The sequence below is a fragment of the Delphinus delphis genome, chromosome 16 (assembly GCF_949987515.2).
Source record: "Delphinus delphis chromosome 16, mDelDel1.2, whole genome shotgun sequence".
NCBI classification, from domain to species: domain Eukaryota; kingdom Metazoa; phylum Chordata; class Mammalia; order Artiodactyla; family Delphinidae; genus Delphinus; species Delphinus delphis.
Genome location: NC_082698.1, coordinates 46,603,483 through 46,618,406, shown reverse-complemented (window position 1 = coordinate 46,618,406; position 14,924 = coordinate 46,603,483). Strand labels below are relative to the sequence as shown.

At 47.2% G+C, this 14,924-nt stretch overlaps 1 protein-coding gene across 1 annotated transcript in view; it reads left to right on the top strand.

The window, feature by feature from the left end:
- Positions 1-14,924, top strand: part of WDFY4 (WDFY family member 4) — a 277,878-nt gene that overhangs the window by 229,198 nt on the left and 33,756 nt on the right. The window contains exons 49-51 of the mRNA XM_060034652.1: positions 10,301-10,343; positions 11,677-11,796; positions 14,235-14,352. Coding sequence (XP_059890635.1) covers positions 10,301-10,343; positions 11,677-11,796; positions 14,235-14,352 — 281 coding nt within the window. The remainder of the gene's footprint in view (positions 1-10,300; positions 10,344-11,676; positions 11,797-14,234; positions 14,353-14,924) is intronic.

The window sequence follows — 14,924 nt, the reverse complement described above, 5'->3', positions numbered from 1 at the left end:
GGCTCATTGTATGTAAGGCACCTGTCTTTCAAAAATGCTGTGACTTCTGATCCTTTTTCTGTAGAAATATTTTCTGAATTCACGTTTCCCTTTTCTCCTTGAGTCTTTATCAGGCTTTTTTGAAGTTATTACTAAAACATTCAGGACTATCATTAAGAAGAGAGAACCCTTTTCGGGCGACTTTGGACAAATAGATACAACTTGCTAGGAATGATGTGAACAAAGGCAGCATAGCGGCCCACACTTTGTTTAGGACAGGGAAGCTCTTCAGCATTTTACAAATAGGGATATTACCCATGTATTAGCCATTCTGTCTGTTCCCTTCCTGTTATGTGTAAAGTAACTCAATAGAAGACAGGCACTTGGACAGCAGGGAGTGTGGAGGCTTTGAGGCCAATAGAACTGGGCTCCATCCCCACCTTCACTGCCAACCTGGTTTTAATCATGAGCTCAGTTTACTGATCTGCAAAATGGGTTAGAAAATTGCAAGTTGTTGTGAAGAGTAGATGAAGTGATGAGTGTATGTTAAGTGACTAGTGTGTACTGGGTACTCAGTGAATGGTAATCTGGTTCCTGGCACCTTTATGATGGTAAATAATGCTGATAGAGTCACCAAACAGCACCATATTGATTGCCTCCCTCAAATTAGTAGCCCCAAGACACTCCCCACTGATCATTAATCCCAGATGTAGGATTTGTGGAACAATCTTTGCTGATTCCCAAGCACAAAGGTCTTTGCAGCCTTTTAAACACAAATTATTAGCAATAATAGTGATAATAACAAAAGAAAAGAAATGTAACAGCAACTTGTAGATATGATAATACCTTTGTCCACTTTTAACCTCTAGAGCTTGCTAGAGCCCAGGCAACTCACTTGCTCATTCATTCATTCATTCATTCATTTGTTCAACAGTTTGTACTCGAGTCATTCTACAGGTCAGGTCAGATGAGAAGATATGCAGTGAGCATGACAGACATGTTTCTCGTGAAACTCCTATTTTAGGAGAAGCAAATCAAGCAAGAAAAACAAAAACAAAAAGAGCCAAGATTATGTCAGGTGGTTTAAATGCTCTGCAAAAAATAAAACCTGATGATGTGAAAGGGAACACCCAGGGTCAGGAGAGAATGTTGATGGGGGCGGGCGGGGGGGGGGACTAATTTAGACTGAGATAGATGGGGAAGTCCTCTCCCAGGTGACGTTTGTGCTGAGACTTGAACACTAAGAGGCCATGTGGGAGGATTTGGGGAAGAACACCCCGAGAAAGGGGCATACCAAGTGCAAAGTCCTAACAGTGGGGAGAAAAAGGAGATGCGGGGGTGGCTGGAGCAGGGTCAGCAAGGAGAGGCTCGAAGATGAAGACAGAGGACTTTATGGAAGGTACAATACGTTGCGTGCATTATCTCATTTAATTCATCCAGCCCACTTAACAGGTAACGCACCGAGCCCCAGAGCACATCCCTTGCCAAAGTCACACGCTAGTCAAGCAGAGGCAGCCCTTGTCTGTGGGCTTCATTGCCATTTGGCTTATCCATGAAAATTTGACTTGACAACGTCAAACTTTGGCTCTGTGGGCCGACAAGGAAGCTCCTGACTCATCATGTTTTCCAGACACTACCCTACACTGAGCTAGATCCTGTGGGAACGTTCATAGCAGCCCAGGTCAAGCCCCATCCTTAAGGCTCATCCCTCACTGAAAAGAAGGCACGCGTGTGTTTTCTCACCCGGCTCTGGGGGTTGAGATGAGTTCTATTATGTGAGACAGGTAGAGAGCTCAGAAATTGAAAATTGGCAATGAATCCAACTGGCCGTGAGCTGAAAGCTGGTGATGGTTGGTGCAGCCCATCATGCCCACTTGGAGGGGCGTGGTTCAGCTGCACGCCTCATGTTCTAAGAGCACCAGGGACCAGGAAATATCACCTAGCTTTGATGAAGACCCACCCAGATGATGGGTAGAGGGAAAGAGCTTGAAGTCCTCCCCTTTCATCAGCATTGCCAAGCAAAGAGCGGTGGGCAACAGTGGGAGACCCTTGGAGCCCCAAGAGGAAGCTGGCACCGCCAAGCACCAGGCCTTAAAGGTCAGTCTCTAGACAACAGTAGGGCTCAGGCACACTGAAGAGTGGACAGGGGCAGCCTCAGCTCCTCCCTTCCCCCTCCAGGCTGAGGCTCAAGCCCAGAGTCACCCCAGCTCGAAGACCAGTCAGAGCTGTGTCCCTCCCTAGTTGTGTGACTTAGCACACGTTTCCTGACCTTTCTGACTCCCCATTTCTTCACAGGAGAGCTGGTCATCAGCACCTGGTTCACATAACAGCCATACGGTTTGTAAATGTATTGAGAACCTACTATGTGCCAGACCGTTTGCAAATCAATTTAACACATTCAGATTAGATTCCTGCCTTCAGACTGCGGGTATGGATTATACTGACCACCTACTCTGGGCCAGGCATTTTAAAGACACTGTAAATAGTTCTTCCACCTGCCTGATCTATTTATTGTTTTTCATCTCCACTGGACAGATATCGTGCCTGAGGCTCAGAGAGGCCAAGTAGCTTGTCCAAAGTCACAAAGACTCAAAGTAGGGGCACCTGCCTTTGCCTGTTGTGGAAATAGAGGCGTGCGGCGTGATTCTAGTGTGTTCCATGAAGAATTCCTCCTTACGAGGCCCAGCCCAGCCTAGGACTCAACCATTTGTTCGTGGGCTGCAGTGTTCAGGCTCACTCGTAGAAATGGTTTGCCTCCAGACTTCTCAAAAGACAGACTGTGCTCCAAACCCCAGCACAGTCAGCAGAAATCAGGTGAGGTCTGCTGAGGTTGCCTCCACAGGCTGCAGCCTCCTAGCTGAACGAGCACTGCAGTTTCCTTAAAGGGGTAACTGGGTGGGTGAGGGAGCAGTTCAAACACTAGTCTCCACCTGCTTGTAGAGCAGGAAACAACGTTCAAAGAGACTGAGACTTTGGAAAGATCATAAAGCATGACCCCAAAGCCCTACAGATTCCCACACTAACCTCCCAAGCTTGTCCATGGCCCAGGCTCCGGAGAACGCCCAGCTGGGTCCCCAGCTAGCTGCCCTTCCTGCTTGGGGCTCGGGGCCAGCTTCCTCCTCTCCTACATAATGAATTAGCTGGTGTCTGGGGTTTGTAAATAAAGCACACCAGGAGAACAGCCATTTCCAAAGTTGCTTACTCAAAAAGCTGAGAGAAAAAGAGTTTGAAGAGGTTGTAGTTTGGCAAAGTTAAAGTAAAATAAATGCAACCAGAGGAAAACTTACCTATTCTGCCGGTTCTTCCTCCTCAACTGTGAAACTTTGTCACCAGGCAACAAGAGACCTGCGACCTGGTGTTAATTAGCATAATCTTGATGCCAGCCTGCAAGGTGAGAGAACACAGTGCCAAAAGGGTCTGCAGGACAGGGTCTGGGGTCCCTGGGGCTTGCAGTGGGCTTCTTCCTGGCTTCCCCAAGCAGTGCCCTGGGGATTACAGTACCAGGACGGCTGCTTTCCATGGCGACCTCCAGAAGTAGACGTTGCGAACAGAGGGGAAAGAACCATGTTTGCCTCTTTGAAGGGACAAGTGTCTTACTTCTATAGTATTGAGTCCCATGAAATATCATTCGACTTCCTTGTAATTTGCCCCAGTATTTCTTTCTGCTCTTTGGTTTTTGAGAGGGCTGTCTTTTATCTATTTATTGGAGTTTAATTATTTCTTGCAGTTTTCTTTACGCCCTTTTCCCATGATTAGATCAGAGTGACTATAATTCTCACAAAAATCAGACATGCAATAATGATTTTTTTCTTAATTAATATTATGCCACTCAATGCTAGTATGTAGTTTCTAAACTCGACATTTTGAATGAATGTGCAATACTGAATCTGGTGGACTTTGCTTTTCCTGTTGTTTCCAGTTTGGCACTATCATGAATAAGGCTGCAAGGAAGATATCTGGGCATTTATAGTCTTTTTGTTCAGTTTCTTTTCCTTTAAATTAAATTCCCAGAAATTGAGAAATTTGGCAAAAAGGATAAATGTTAAAATTATTTTGCAAATAATAAAATAACATTGTAGAACAATTAGAAAATACATATATAGAAACAAAAATATAAAAACACTCTAAATTGTATTACCCAGGTTGAATTTTAAAAATAAATTAAATAATTAGCAAATAAATAATTTGAAATGCAAACTTAACCCAAGCAATGAAAATTTTGGCAAGTACAAAAAGCAAAATGAAAAAGTTTAAATTAAAAAATATAATAAATCATTAAATTAGAAATATAATTAACTATAAAAATTTTTAAATACATGAACACCACCACCATCCTATTTAATCCAAAATGAAAGAAAATAGATCATTTAATTTAGACAATAAATGGATTTAACATAATGAGCAAATGAAGATAACTAGAAAATTAAAAGTTACCTGAACTCCTACAACTTAGTGCATTTCTAATTAGAATATTCAAAAAGCACGTAATTTAAATTAGAAAATAAGTAATCTGAAAGTCATAAAACACAAATAAGCAAAAATAAAATCAGTACTTTAAGGGAGAAAATACACAAGGAAAGTACCTTTAAAATTTTTTTTTAAGTTTTAAAAATTTTATTGAAGTATAGTTGATTTACAATGTTGAGTTAATTTCTTCTGTACAGCAAAGTGATTCAGTTATACATATATATTCTTTTTCATATTTTTTTCCATTATGGTTTGTCACAGACTATTGAATATAGTTTCCTGTGCTATACAGTATGACCTTGTTGTTTATCCATCCTATATATAATAGTTTGCCTCTGCTAACTCCAGACTCCCAGTCCTTCCCTTCCCTACCCCCCTCCACCTTGGCAGCCACAACTCTGCTCGCTATATCTGTGAGTCTGTTTCTGTTTTGTAGATATGTTGATTTGGATCACATTTTAGATTCCCCATATAAGTGATATCATATGGTATTTGTCTTTCTCTTTCTGACTAACTTTGCTTAGTATGATAATCTGTAGGTCCATCCATGTTGCTGCAAATGGCATTATTTCATCCTTTTTGATGGCTGAGTCATATTCCATTGTATGTATATACTACATCTTCTTTATGCATTCATCTGTTAGTAGACATTTAGTTTCCCTGTCTTGGCTATTGTAAATAGTGCTGCTGTGAGCATAGGGGTACATGTATCTTTTCGAATTATGATTTTGTCTGGGTACATGCCCAGGAGTGGGATTGCTGGATCATATGGCAACTCTGTTTTTAGTTTTTTGAGGAACCTCCATACTATTTTCCATAGTGGCTGGACCAATTTACATTCCCATCAACAGTGTAAGAGGATTCCCTTTTCTCCACACCCTCTCCAGCATTTGTTATTTGTAGACTTTTTAATGATGGCCATTCTGACTGGTGTGAGGTGGGTCCTCACTGTAGTTTTGATTTGTATTTCTCTAATAATTAGCAATGTTGAGCATCTCTTCATGTGCCTATTGGCCATCTGTATTTCTTTTTTTGGAGAAATGTCTATTTAGGTCTTCTGCCCATTTTTCCATTGGGTTGTTTGTTTTTCTGTTGTTGAGTTGTATGAGCTGCTTGTCTATTTTGGAAACTAAGCCCTTGATTGTATCGTTTGCAAATACTTTCTCCCATTCCGTAGGTTGTCTTTTCGTTTTGTTCATGGTTTCCTTTGCTGTGCAAAAGCTTGTAAGTTTGATTAGGTCCCACTTGTTTAGATAAATACATTTTAAAATACAGATATGTAAGACCTTATAAAAATTAAAGCCACTCAGTTTCAGCATCTAGAGGTAACTTTATGTTATATAAACTTCCAGACTTTTCATGCATTGACAGCATCAGGTTTATGGCATGGTTGTGCAATAATCATTTGGTAATTTTGCTCATGTTCATTTCTAACTCCAAATATACACAAGTTACCAATTTGTCAGGTAACTGCCCTCTAATCCAGCCAGAACAAAGATTTTTGTTGTCGTTTTATTAATTTGCTTGTGTGCGCTTGTCTTCAGAGTCAGGGCCTGGGGTCAAGGAGTGGTCCAGCAAGCGCTCTGCACAGCCCGGTGTGCTGGGCTTTCATGGGTGCCTGCACCAGGCTTCAGCAAACCCTCATGAGCTTCCCTAGTCTGCACTCCATCTCTTACCCCACCTCCATTTCCACATCTGAAGGTGGAGATCATGGCTATCTCATTGAGTCGTTGTGAAAATTAGACAATTGACAAAAAGTCTTTGCAGTTTCCAGTGCATTAGACAATTATTATTATTGTTTGTATGCAAAATTTCTACATGTTAAAGAAATAAAGACAGGAAGTTATAATAGAAATATTATAGAAGGTCAATATCCTGTTAATTCAGGAGGACATCTCTGAACTGCAAGAACGCCTGTCTATTAATGGATTTCTGTTGACCTACAGTCTAGGTCTGAAAACTAGGCTAAACTCAGATTTGCTTCTGAGGAGGGAAAAAGGAGCGGGAGTGTGTTTCTATTACCAGCCTCTTGGCTCCTCGTGGAAAACTCTGCCCACCCCACAGACTGCTTCCCCAGCATGCTCCTCCAGAGCGCACCCAGGCAAGAGGCAGGGCAAGATGCTGGCCAGGACTTGCCCTGTCTTGAGGCACAGCACAGACCATTAGTAGACACGTTTCTAGTTTGCCAGGATGAGTGAATTTTCTTCTCCTTGTGGTCTGTGTTTTCTTGACACCCATGGGTTACTCACTAACCCATTTCACCATGGCCTCATAACTGTTTTGCAAGTAGAAAAGACACAGGAGAATTTAGAGAGGCATCAGGTTTTTTAAACATGTCCACTTCAGTTCAGGAGGCCCAGTTTCCCTGTGGGACCTCCCTGGATGTATGCGAGGTTACTCTCTTAGTGCCTAAGGACTAGCCATAGCCCGCTAGTCCCAGAGGTGAGGAGGAGGAGGATGGGCAGATCTCCCACCCCTTCCTGGGCTGAGATGAGTTCCTTGGCAGAGACCCTTTGGGCCTGGACTAGCCCACCCTCTGAAGGCCCCTGGTAGGCTTCTCTGCCAGACTCCCTAGGGAAGATGTGAGTTCCTGGGCTGTGCCCTGGCTCACTCTGGGAGACAGGCTCAGGGTAGAGTGGAGGTATCAGTCAGGTGGAGCTGGACCAAAGGGGCAGAGTCAAAGGCAAGACGCTGAGGCAAGCCATGGGCACTGAAGGAGGAGTAGGAAATGCCCCAAGGCCACGTGACGGCAGCACTCACGCTTCAGACCACTTCTAGGAGTTCAAGGACACAGATGTGATTTAAAGTGAAGCAGCGCAGATAAAAATCACCTCTCAAAATAGGGAAGAATTTGCACCCAGCCTAGCGGTTGACCACACACAAAGTTCAGCTTGAAGATAGTGCCCCACCTTTGGAAGTCATCCAGAGCAGTTTAGATACCTGTCTTGGGATGGGAGTGAGGTTGGTAAGATGTCCTCTGTGGGCCCACCGTGCTAGGCCACCTTCAGGTTAGACAGAGTGACCTACCTAGTCCTCAGTGACTTTGAACTCATCCATTCTTCTCCACACCATCCCTGGTTGCCCAAGGGCCTGGACTCTTGCCCCATAGACTCCATGGCAAACCCTGAGCTGACAGAGCAGGAGATCTGATTCACAGCTGGCACAGTTATTCTAAGATCTTACAGAGTGGTACTGGCAGAACAAAGCAGGTCTTGACCAGAAGCAAGTCTTCACTTTTACACCACACTCTTCTTCCTCCCAGAGTAAAAAGAAAATCGGCCCTGCTCTCGGATAGCATCAACATCAACTAGAACTATGCCCATTGAGGGAGCCCTGTGTCCACACCTGTGCTAGCCTGTTCCAGACCCATGGTTACACTTGCTCCCCAGCACTCCTGGGTCAGCCATGTTTGAAGGATGAGGTAACAGTAGTTCAGAGCAGTCAGGTGGTGGGGGCAGGATTTGAACCCAGGTTCTGGTGACTCCAAACCAGTGGTCTTTCCCATGCTGCCTCCCTTGGACCTTGGAAGGGCTTTAGAAAGCCAAGAGCCATCTCTGGCACCTTGTTCAATATAAAATTTACACTGTAATAATGGAGTAGTGCAGTGTATCAACTCTTAAAGAAATACTTTAATCACCAGATATTTACAAAATTCACATAAACCATTCCAAGAGTTCTGTAATTGCCTTCAGATGAACATGAATTTTTTTAAAAATTTTTTTCAAAGAGAACTCACCTTTGGTGAGGTGTCTAGATGCTGGTAATGGCGTTTTTTTTCTGATGGTAATGAAATGATAGATCTTCCTTGGAGCTCATGGCTGATGAAATGAGCAGTGGGATGGTAAATTGCCTTTATCTTCCGCACACCATTCCGCCGGATGGCGATGTCACAAAAGACCACAGGTAAAATTCTAGAACTCTTTATGAAAAAGAAAAACAGGCTGTCTCGTTTCCTGGATCTTAACGGGCACCTTTTGCTCCCCTATTCCCCTTCCACTGTCAGATTTCTAAAATAAAGTAGCAAGATTCGCAGCTTTGCCATACCAGCTCCACATCCTTGTAGCTCAGCCCCACATCCTCAGAAAGGCTCAGAACACATTCTTTCCCGAGGTGGTCCACTTGGCTGTCTCCAGCCTGGGCTCCGTCCTCACTCACAACGTTCAAAGCAGTCTGCCTTCTGGAACTGGGGTGGTGGCGGGCTCACAGTCAGGGCGGGAAAGCCAGATCTTCACCTGAGCCTTTGCAAGCTAATGCAGTAAATGGGACCATGTTTTTGCCTGTTTGCTGTTGTTACTGTCTGCCTGAATAAAACGGCCCAAAAGGATGATTTCTCTACTGGGGGGAAGAGGTGAATCCCAGCCAGGGAGTTGCTTTCTGTTTATGGGAAGTCTGCCAAGGAAAGTATTGAATGAGGAAGGGTGGGGAGCCCGGAACAGATGATGTGACAGCACTGCTGTGACGGGAAGATGAAGAGTCGCTGCCCCTGCTGGGGCTCTCGGGGAGCCAGGCCTTGTCCACACGAATGCCTGAAGCACCCTGGTGCCATCCCCGTGGGTGGAACGTCCCCGTGGGATGCATGTGGGGGCGGGGTCTGTGGGTTCCTGAGCAGGACTGAGGCAGAGGGCGTGGCTGGAGAGACGCAGGACTTGGTTTGGTTCAGTGGAACAGCCTGAACAAGAACCTGGTTTGGGGAGTAGAAGGGGAGTCTCAGGGAGACAGAGGGGGAAAGAAAACACAGCTAGAAAAGGAACCAAGTGACCTCAGAGGCCGAGGAACTGCGCCCTACAAATTCCTGCTGAGCGGAAGGGGCATTTCACATGGAGAAGGTTCCTTCCCACGCCCTCCCCAGCACTGCATCCTGTTACACTTTTACATTCTCCCCTACCACATGGGTCAAAAATGGTGTTTCTTTGGTTTGAATTGTGTTTCTTAATTGTATTTGTGGAAACATAAATCGGTACAGCCTCTTAAGAGGACAATTTGGCAATATGTAGCACACTTGAAAATTCTCATAGTTTTTAACCTAGTAGTACCATTGCCTGAAATGTATCTCATGGTTACACTCGCAAAGATTCAAGGCATGAAATCATCATGAGATGTAAGTCTCATAAGTCACAGAGATTTATGTCCGAAGATGATCACAGAAACATCATTTGTGAGGACAAAGCCCAGCACGGGGGAGGCTGCCACGAGTTCCCATCCATCTGTACGAGGGTGTCCTGCTGTTGTGGCCACAGGGCAATGTGGGCCGCCTCCACCGTGCCGTCAGGCCAAGGAAGCAGGGAGGAGACTCGCACAGATAAGACGATCCCACATACCAAAAACATTTGTTTAAAAACTACTTGCGCATATAGACTGGTATGTGGCTAAAACTCTCCTGGAGATTGACTGTGGATACTTCCTGAGTGGGAGCAGTGGTTTGTAGACTATTACTTTTATATTTCATGACCTTCCATATTGTTTGCCTTTCTTAACCACACACATATATTCACATGTGACATGTATTCACACGCATGTTGTGCACATGGGCAAAGAAGACCAAGATGCGGCTGTGAAAGCCCAGTGTGGAGTGTGAGGCCCCCGAGCCTGCTTCTGCACGGCCCTGGGGCTCCTCGGGGCCACGCCTCAGGCAGCAGCGCATTCTGCCATTGCATAAGAGCAACAGGGATGGCAAGAGCCCAGCCTTCAGTAGGGCAGCGAGGGGGCAGGGAGAGCTTGGGAAATAATCTTGCTGCCCTGGGAAGTCTGTGATTCTCCTGGGTGCCCTGGCGCTACGATGCCCCAGAAAGTTCCACCTCTTCCCTCATTCATGCCTTGAGATGTTTGGTCACCCCCATCATTTTCTGTCCCACAGGAGATACCCCGGCTCCGACAGGACCGTGCTGCAGAAATGGCAGGTAAGTGACCCCTCAGAGGACTCTGGGTCCGAGGAAACCCTCTGGGAATGCAAATCAGCAAATAGCTCAGGCCCCCAGGATGAAGAGAGAAAGCATGTGGATGGATCAGGAGGGATCTTGTTTTTGTTTTTTGTTTTGTTTTCATTTTATTGCTCTTTATTTTATTCTTTATTTTTCTCGGCCACACCACGCGGCGTGTGGGATCTTAGTTCCCTGACCAGGAATCAAACCAGCACCCCCAGCATTGGAAGGTGGAGTCTTAACCACTGGACCGCCAGGGCGGTCCCAGGATCTTGTTTTTTTAATTTGTTAAAATGTCCCAAATATTTCCCTGAAAAGATCTCACTGATTAAAGGCGATTCTTGAGTCAGAGCTGGGGAGTGAGAGAGAGAGAGAGTGTGTGTATGTGTACACAAACCCTGTACACACACACACACACACACACACACACACACACGCTCCATCAGTGAAGGTGTATGTGTATAAATGAACACACAACTCAGGAAGGCACAGCGTTCACTTCTTGTCCTGGGAAGTCACACGTGGCTCCCAGACTGGATGACCTGACATTCAGCCTTGGGTTCTCAGTGGAAGGAAAGGACCCCAAGAGAGCTAGCCTTACAGATCACATAGCAACAGGAAAGGAGCTCTTGGTCACTCAGGTCCGAAATCCTTTCCCAAGGATCAGGCCAAGGAAAGGGGAGACTGCAGCATGCAGGTCCCATCAGAGACAATGGCTGCACTGGCTGCTCGTTCACCAGTTGGCCTTGATGAATTTTTCCAAAATGCAGTCCCTGTCTCCACCTGTGACACCTTTAAGCAGAGCGCCCTAAGAGTGAGTGTTTTCCAAACACGCACAGTCAGGGGAAAGAGAGTTCCTGAAGTCCCAGAGGAAGACAGACCATTCAGCCTGCTGGTGAGGGCCTCTTTCCCGGTGACTGCAAATTCCCCCCAGCTTATGTTTTCAATCATAAAGAGGTCAGCAGTAAGTTTACCCAGCATTTGTGCTATTATTTTAATCCGCTTTTGAGTATCACCCAACAGTGACACAGAAGAATGCTTTAGCCTTGGCTTGGACTGCTGAGTTGTATTTTTTCTTTTCCTGGCTGACTTTGCTTCCTGACTAAATTTGCTTCAGCTCATATTGGAATTAGCGTGGCCTCCCCAAGTTGGGCCAGTTCCAAGCACAAGGTGCACGGGGAATGGCGCAGGTGCACGCTGCCTGCTCCCACCTACACGATGAGGTTTCCTGGGCAAGCCTGGGAGTTAGACCCGCGTGGGCCTCAGGAGGAGGCCAACTGTGTTGGGTTTATCCTCTTCGACTCTTCTGCAGAAAAGGGACATGAGCAATTTCGAATATCTCATGCACCTCAACACCCTGGCCGGGAGGACCTACAACGACTACATGCAGTATCCAGTGTTTCCCTGGGTCCTGGCTGACTATACCTCGCAGGTACGTGTTCACGTGGGTGCTCTGCAGTGTCCTGTGGCTTTCTGACCCTGACGACCAGAGCACCCGAGGTCACGCGGAGCCTCTGACACACTGTTCAGTCCACTTGGGTCTGAGGGCTGCTCTGGTCTCAGCCCCTCACCTGGGAAGAGGCCTCTGGAGTCTGGCTGCCTGGTTCCCTGTCCCAGCCCCACTTGGGGGATGACCCACATGACTAGGACAGTCGTTAACATACGCCCCCAGGGACTTCCTGGCTCACTGGCTACCATGAAGGCAAGAGATACTCATCTGCTGAGATACTGCCATGGACCAACGCTGGTCCATCAAGTGAAGAGGGCCCTGAGATGTGTTCCCAGAAGCAACATGCAGAGCGAGAGGGAGGGAGGGAGGGAGGGCGAGAGGGAAGAGGAGAGAGCGAGGGAGGGAGGGAGGGAGGGCGAGAGGGAAGAGGAGAGAGCGAGGGAGGGAGGGAGGGAGGGTGAGAGGGAAGAGGAGAGAGCGAGAGAGGGAGGGAGGGAGGGTGAGAGGGAAGAGGAGAGAGCGAGAGAGGGAGGGAGGGAGGGCGAGAGGAAAGAGGAGAGAGCGAGAGAGGGAGGGAGGGAGGGCGAGAGGGAAGAGGAGAGAGCGAGAGAGAGAGGGAGGGAGGGAGGGTGAGAGAGAAGAGGAGAGAGCAAGAGAGAGAGGGAGGGAGGGCGAGAGGGAAGAGGAGAGAGCGAGAGAGGGAGGGAGGGAGGGTGAGAGGGAAGAGGAGAGAGCGAGAGAGGGAGGGAGGGAGGGCGAGAGGGAAGAGGAGAGAGCGAGAGAGGGAGGGAGGGAGGGCGAGAGGGAAGAGGAGAGAGCGAGAGAGAGAGGGAGGGAGGGAGGGTGAGAGAGAAGAGGAGAGAGCAAGAGAGAGAGGGAGGGAGGGCGAGAGGGAAGAGGAGAGAGCGAGGGAGGGACAGATACACAGACCCAGCAAGAACAAACTCCTCCCCCGTAACCTGACTTCAGTAACTGAGATGATGGTATGTGGACATCACCCCACATCTAGACCGGGACATGTAGCCATAAGGGAGGTCAGTGGCAACACCAGATCATCTGCTGTTCTGACCTCTGTCCCAGGACCTCAGCAGGCAGGGGAGGGAGGAGCGGGAAAGCTGACGCAGCTGGACCAAGGTGACGTCAGTGGGGGACGAGCAGGCTGTGGAGCAGTGTCCTGACCACCTAGGATCTGGACATCAGGAGGCGTGTTGGGCTGTGTATGTACAGGGCAGAAGGTGTCTGGGTCCTGGTGCAGATCAGCCTAGCCAGTCCTGCCTCGAGCTGTTTAGATGGCTGACCCCCAGAATTTGGAAAAGGGACTTCAGTTTTTTGTGAGCTCCCATCCACACGTAAGAGACTTAACACAGCAAACCTTTTCTCACCAGCCACACGTTGCTTCTTATTGCACTAGTGATCGTCTGAGGCCCAGGTATTTCAAAATCGAAACTTGCCAATCCCAGCTTCAACTCACATGTTGCTAAGTGGGGGGTCGCCAGCCCCTTTTATTTAACCCATACCCTGTATTAAAATTTTGATTACTTAACAGTGTTCAAAATTTGGGAGATTTCTCCTAAAAAGCTGGTTTTCCAATATCTTTTGGCGAATCCAGAGATCTGGCAACTATGAAGCCCCATTCTGCCCTGGCAAAGTCAGCTGTAGCTGTGTGGGGTCTCCACAGCGCCATGACTCACGGGGGTCCCGGGAGTGCCTGCTTCACTGCCACCCGCACCTGGCTGTGACAGGTGAGGGATGGTGGCAGACCCTGCCTCCCCAGGAGCACTGTGGTGATTCACTGCTAGTGGAAAGGAGGAGGGGTGTAAAGAAACACCTCCTTCTATAAAGGACATGCAAACCCCAAGGACGCCCAGCCCTGAAAACTCTTCAGGGTTCCACCGTTGTGTATTCCAAGGGTAGGGGAAGGGTCGCCATTACTGCTTTCATCACCTGGAAGGGAGTGCGCCTTCAGAAACACGAGGCCCTTGCTCTCATTTCCTCCGCAAACGGATGACTTCTAAATTCCTAGAAAATCAGTGTGATTCTAAGCAAGAACCCTGAACTATGGAAGCAAACTGCTCTGTGAGGGCAGGAGCCAAGTGTCCATTGACAACAGGAATTCTTTTGAAAGTCTCCTGGGTAACTGGTGGCTATGTTCTGATTTGGGTCAACTTGGAACAGTTCAGTGTGAACTCAATCTTCCCCTCCTCTCATTTTCTATCTCTCCCTTATTAAGTCTTTGTGGATCACTGGTTGTGGGGCCATAAAACCCTACCAGGCCTGCTAATCACCAGAGGAGGGGGTCAGACCAAACGGCAATGAACCAATAAAGAGAACCATAAAACTAAAGAGCGTGGCTCCGGCAGTCTCGCTGGGGCACAAGAGGGTGCAGGGGAGTTAACTCCAGTTGCACATCTGCCTTCTAGACATTGAACTTGATGAATCCCAAGACTTTCCGGGATCTCTCGAAGCCCATGGGGGCTCAGACCAAGGAAAGGAAGCTGAAATTCATCCAGAGGTTTAAAGAAGTTGAGAAGACTGAAGGTGGGTAGATCCCAGCTTGATTTTTTTCTGCAATGCTCTTCATCTGAATGCCTTGCAGTGAGAGTTTATAACGATTTGGGTGTCATCTAGCCTACAGACAATTACATTTGGATAGAGAGCCCTCGAATTCAGTGGTCTGCACCCTGGCTGCATGTGAGAATTACCTGGGGAGCTTGTTAAAAATACTGATGTCTAGGCCTCACCTCTAGAAATTCTGATTTGAATAAGTCACGGTGGGGTGCAGCCTGAGTGATTCCAACATGAAATCAGGACTGAGGACTATGGTGCTGAGAGCTAACACCTCCATTCCCAGAGGCAGGCAAAGGCAAGGAAGTGACATCCGTTCAGCACTTCTGTATGCTAGGTGCAGGCCAGCCTGCGTTCATACACACAATGGTCCTTTTTAAAGAGAAGGAAATTGGAACTCAGTTTAAGCAGCTCACTCAAGGTGATAGCCTCCAAATGGCAGATCCTGCATTCGTCTGGCTCTGGAACCCAGCTCCCAAGTGCTGTTCATCTGCACATCCCCTTTACAGTTTTTTGCCACCTTCACATGCCAGCTGTCCTCTTAG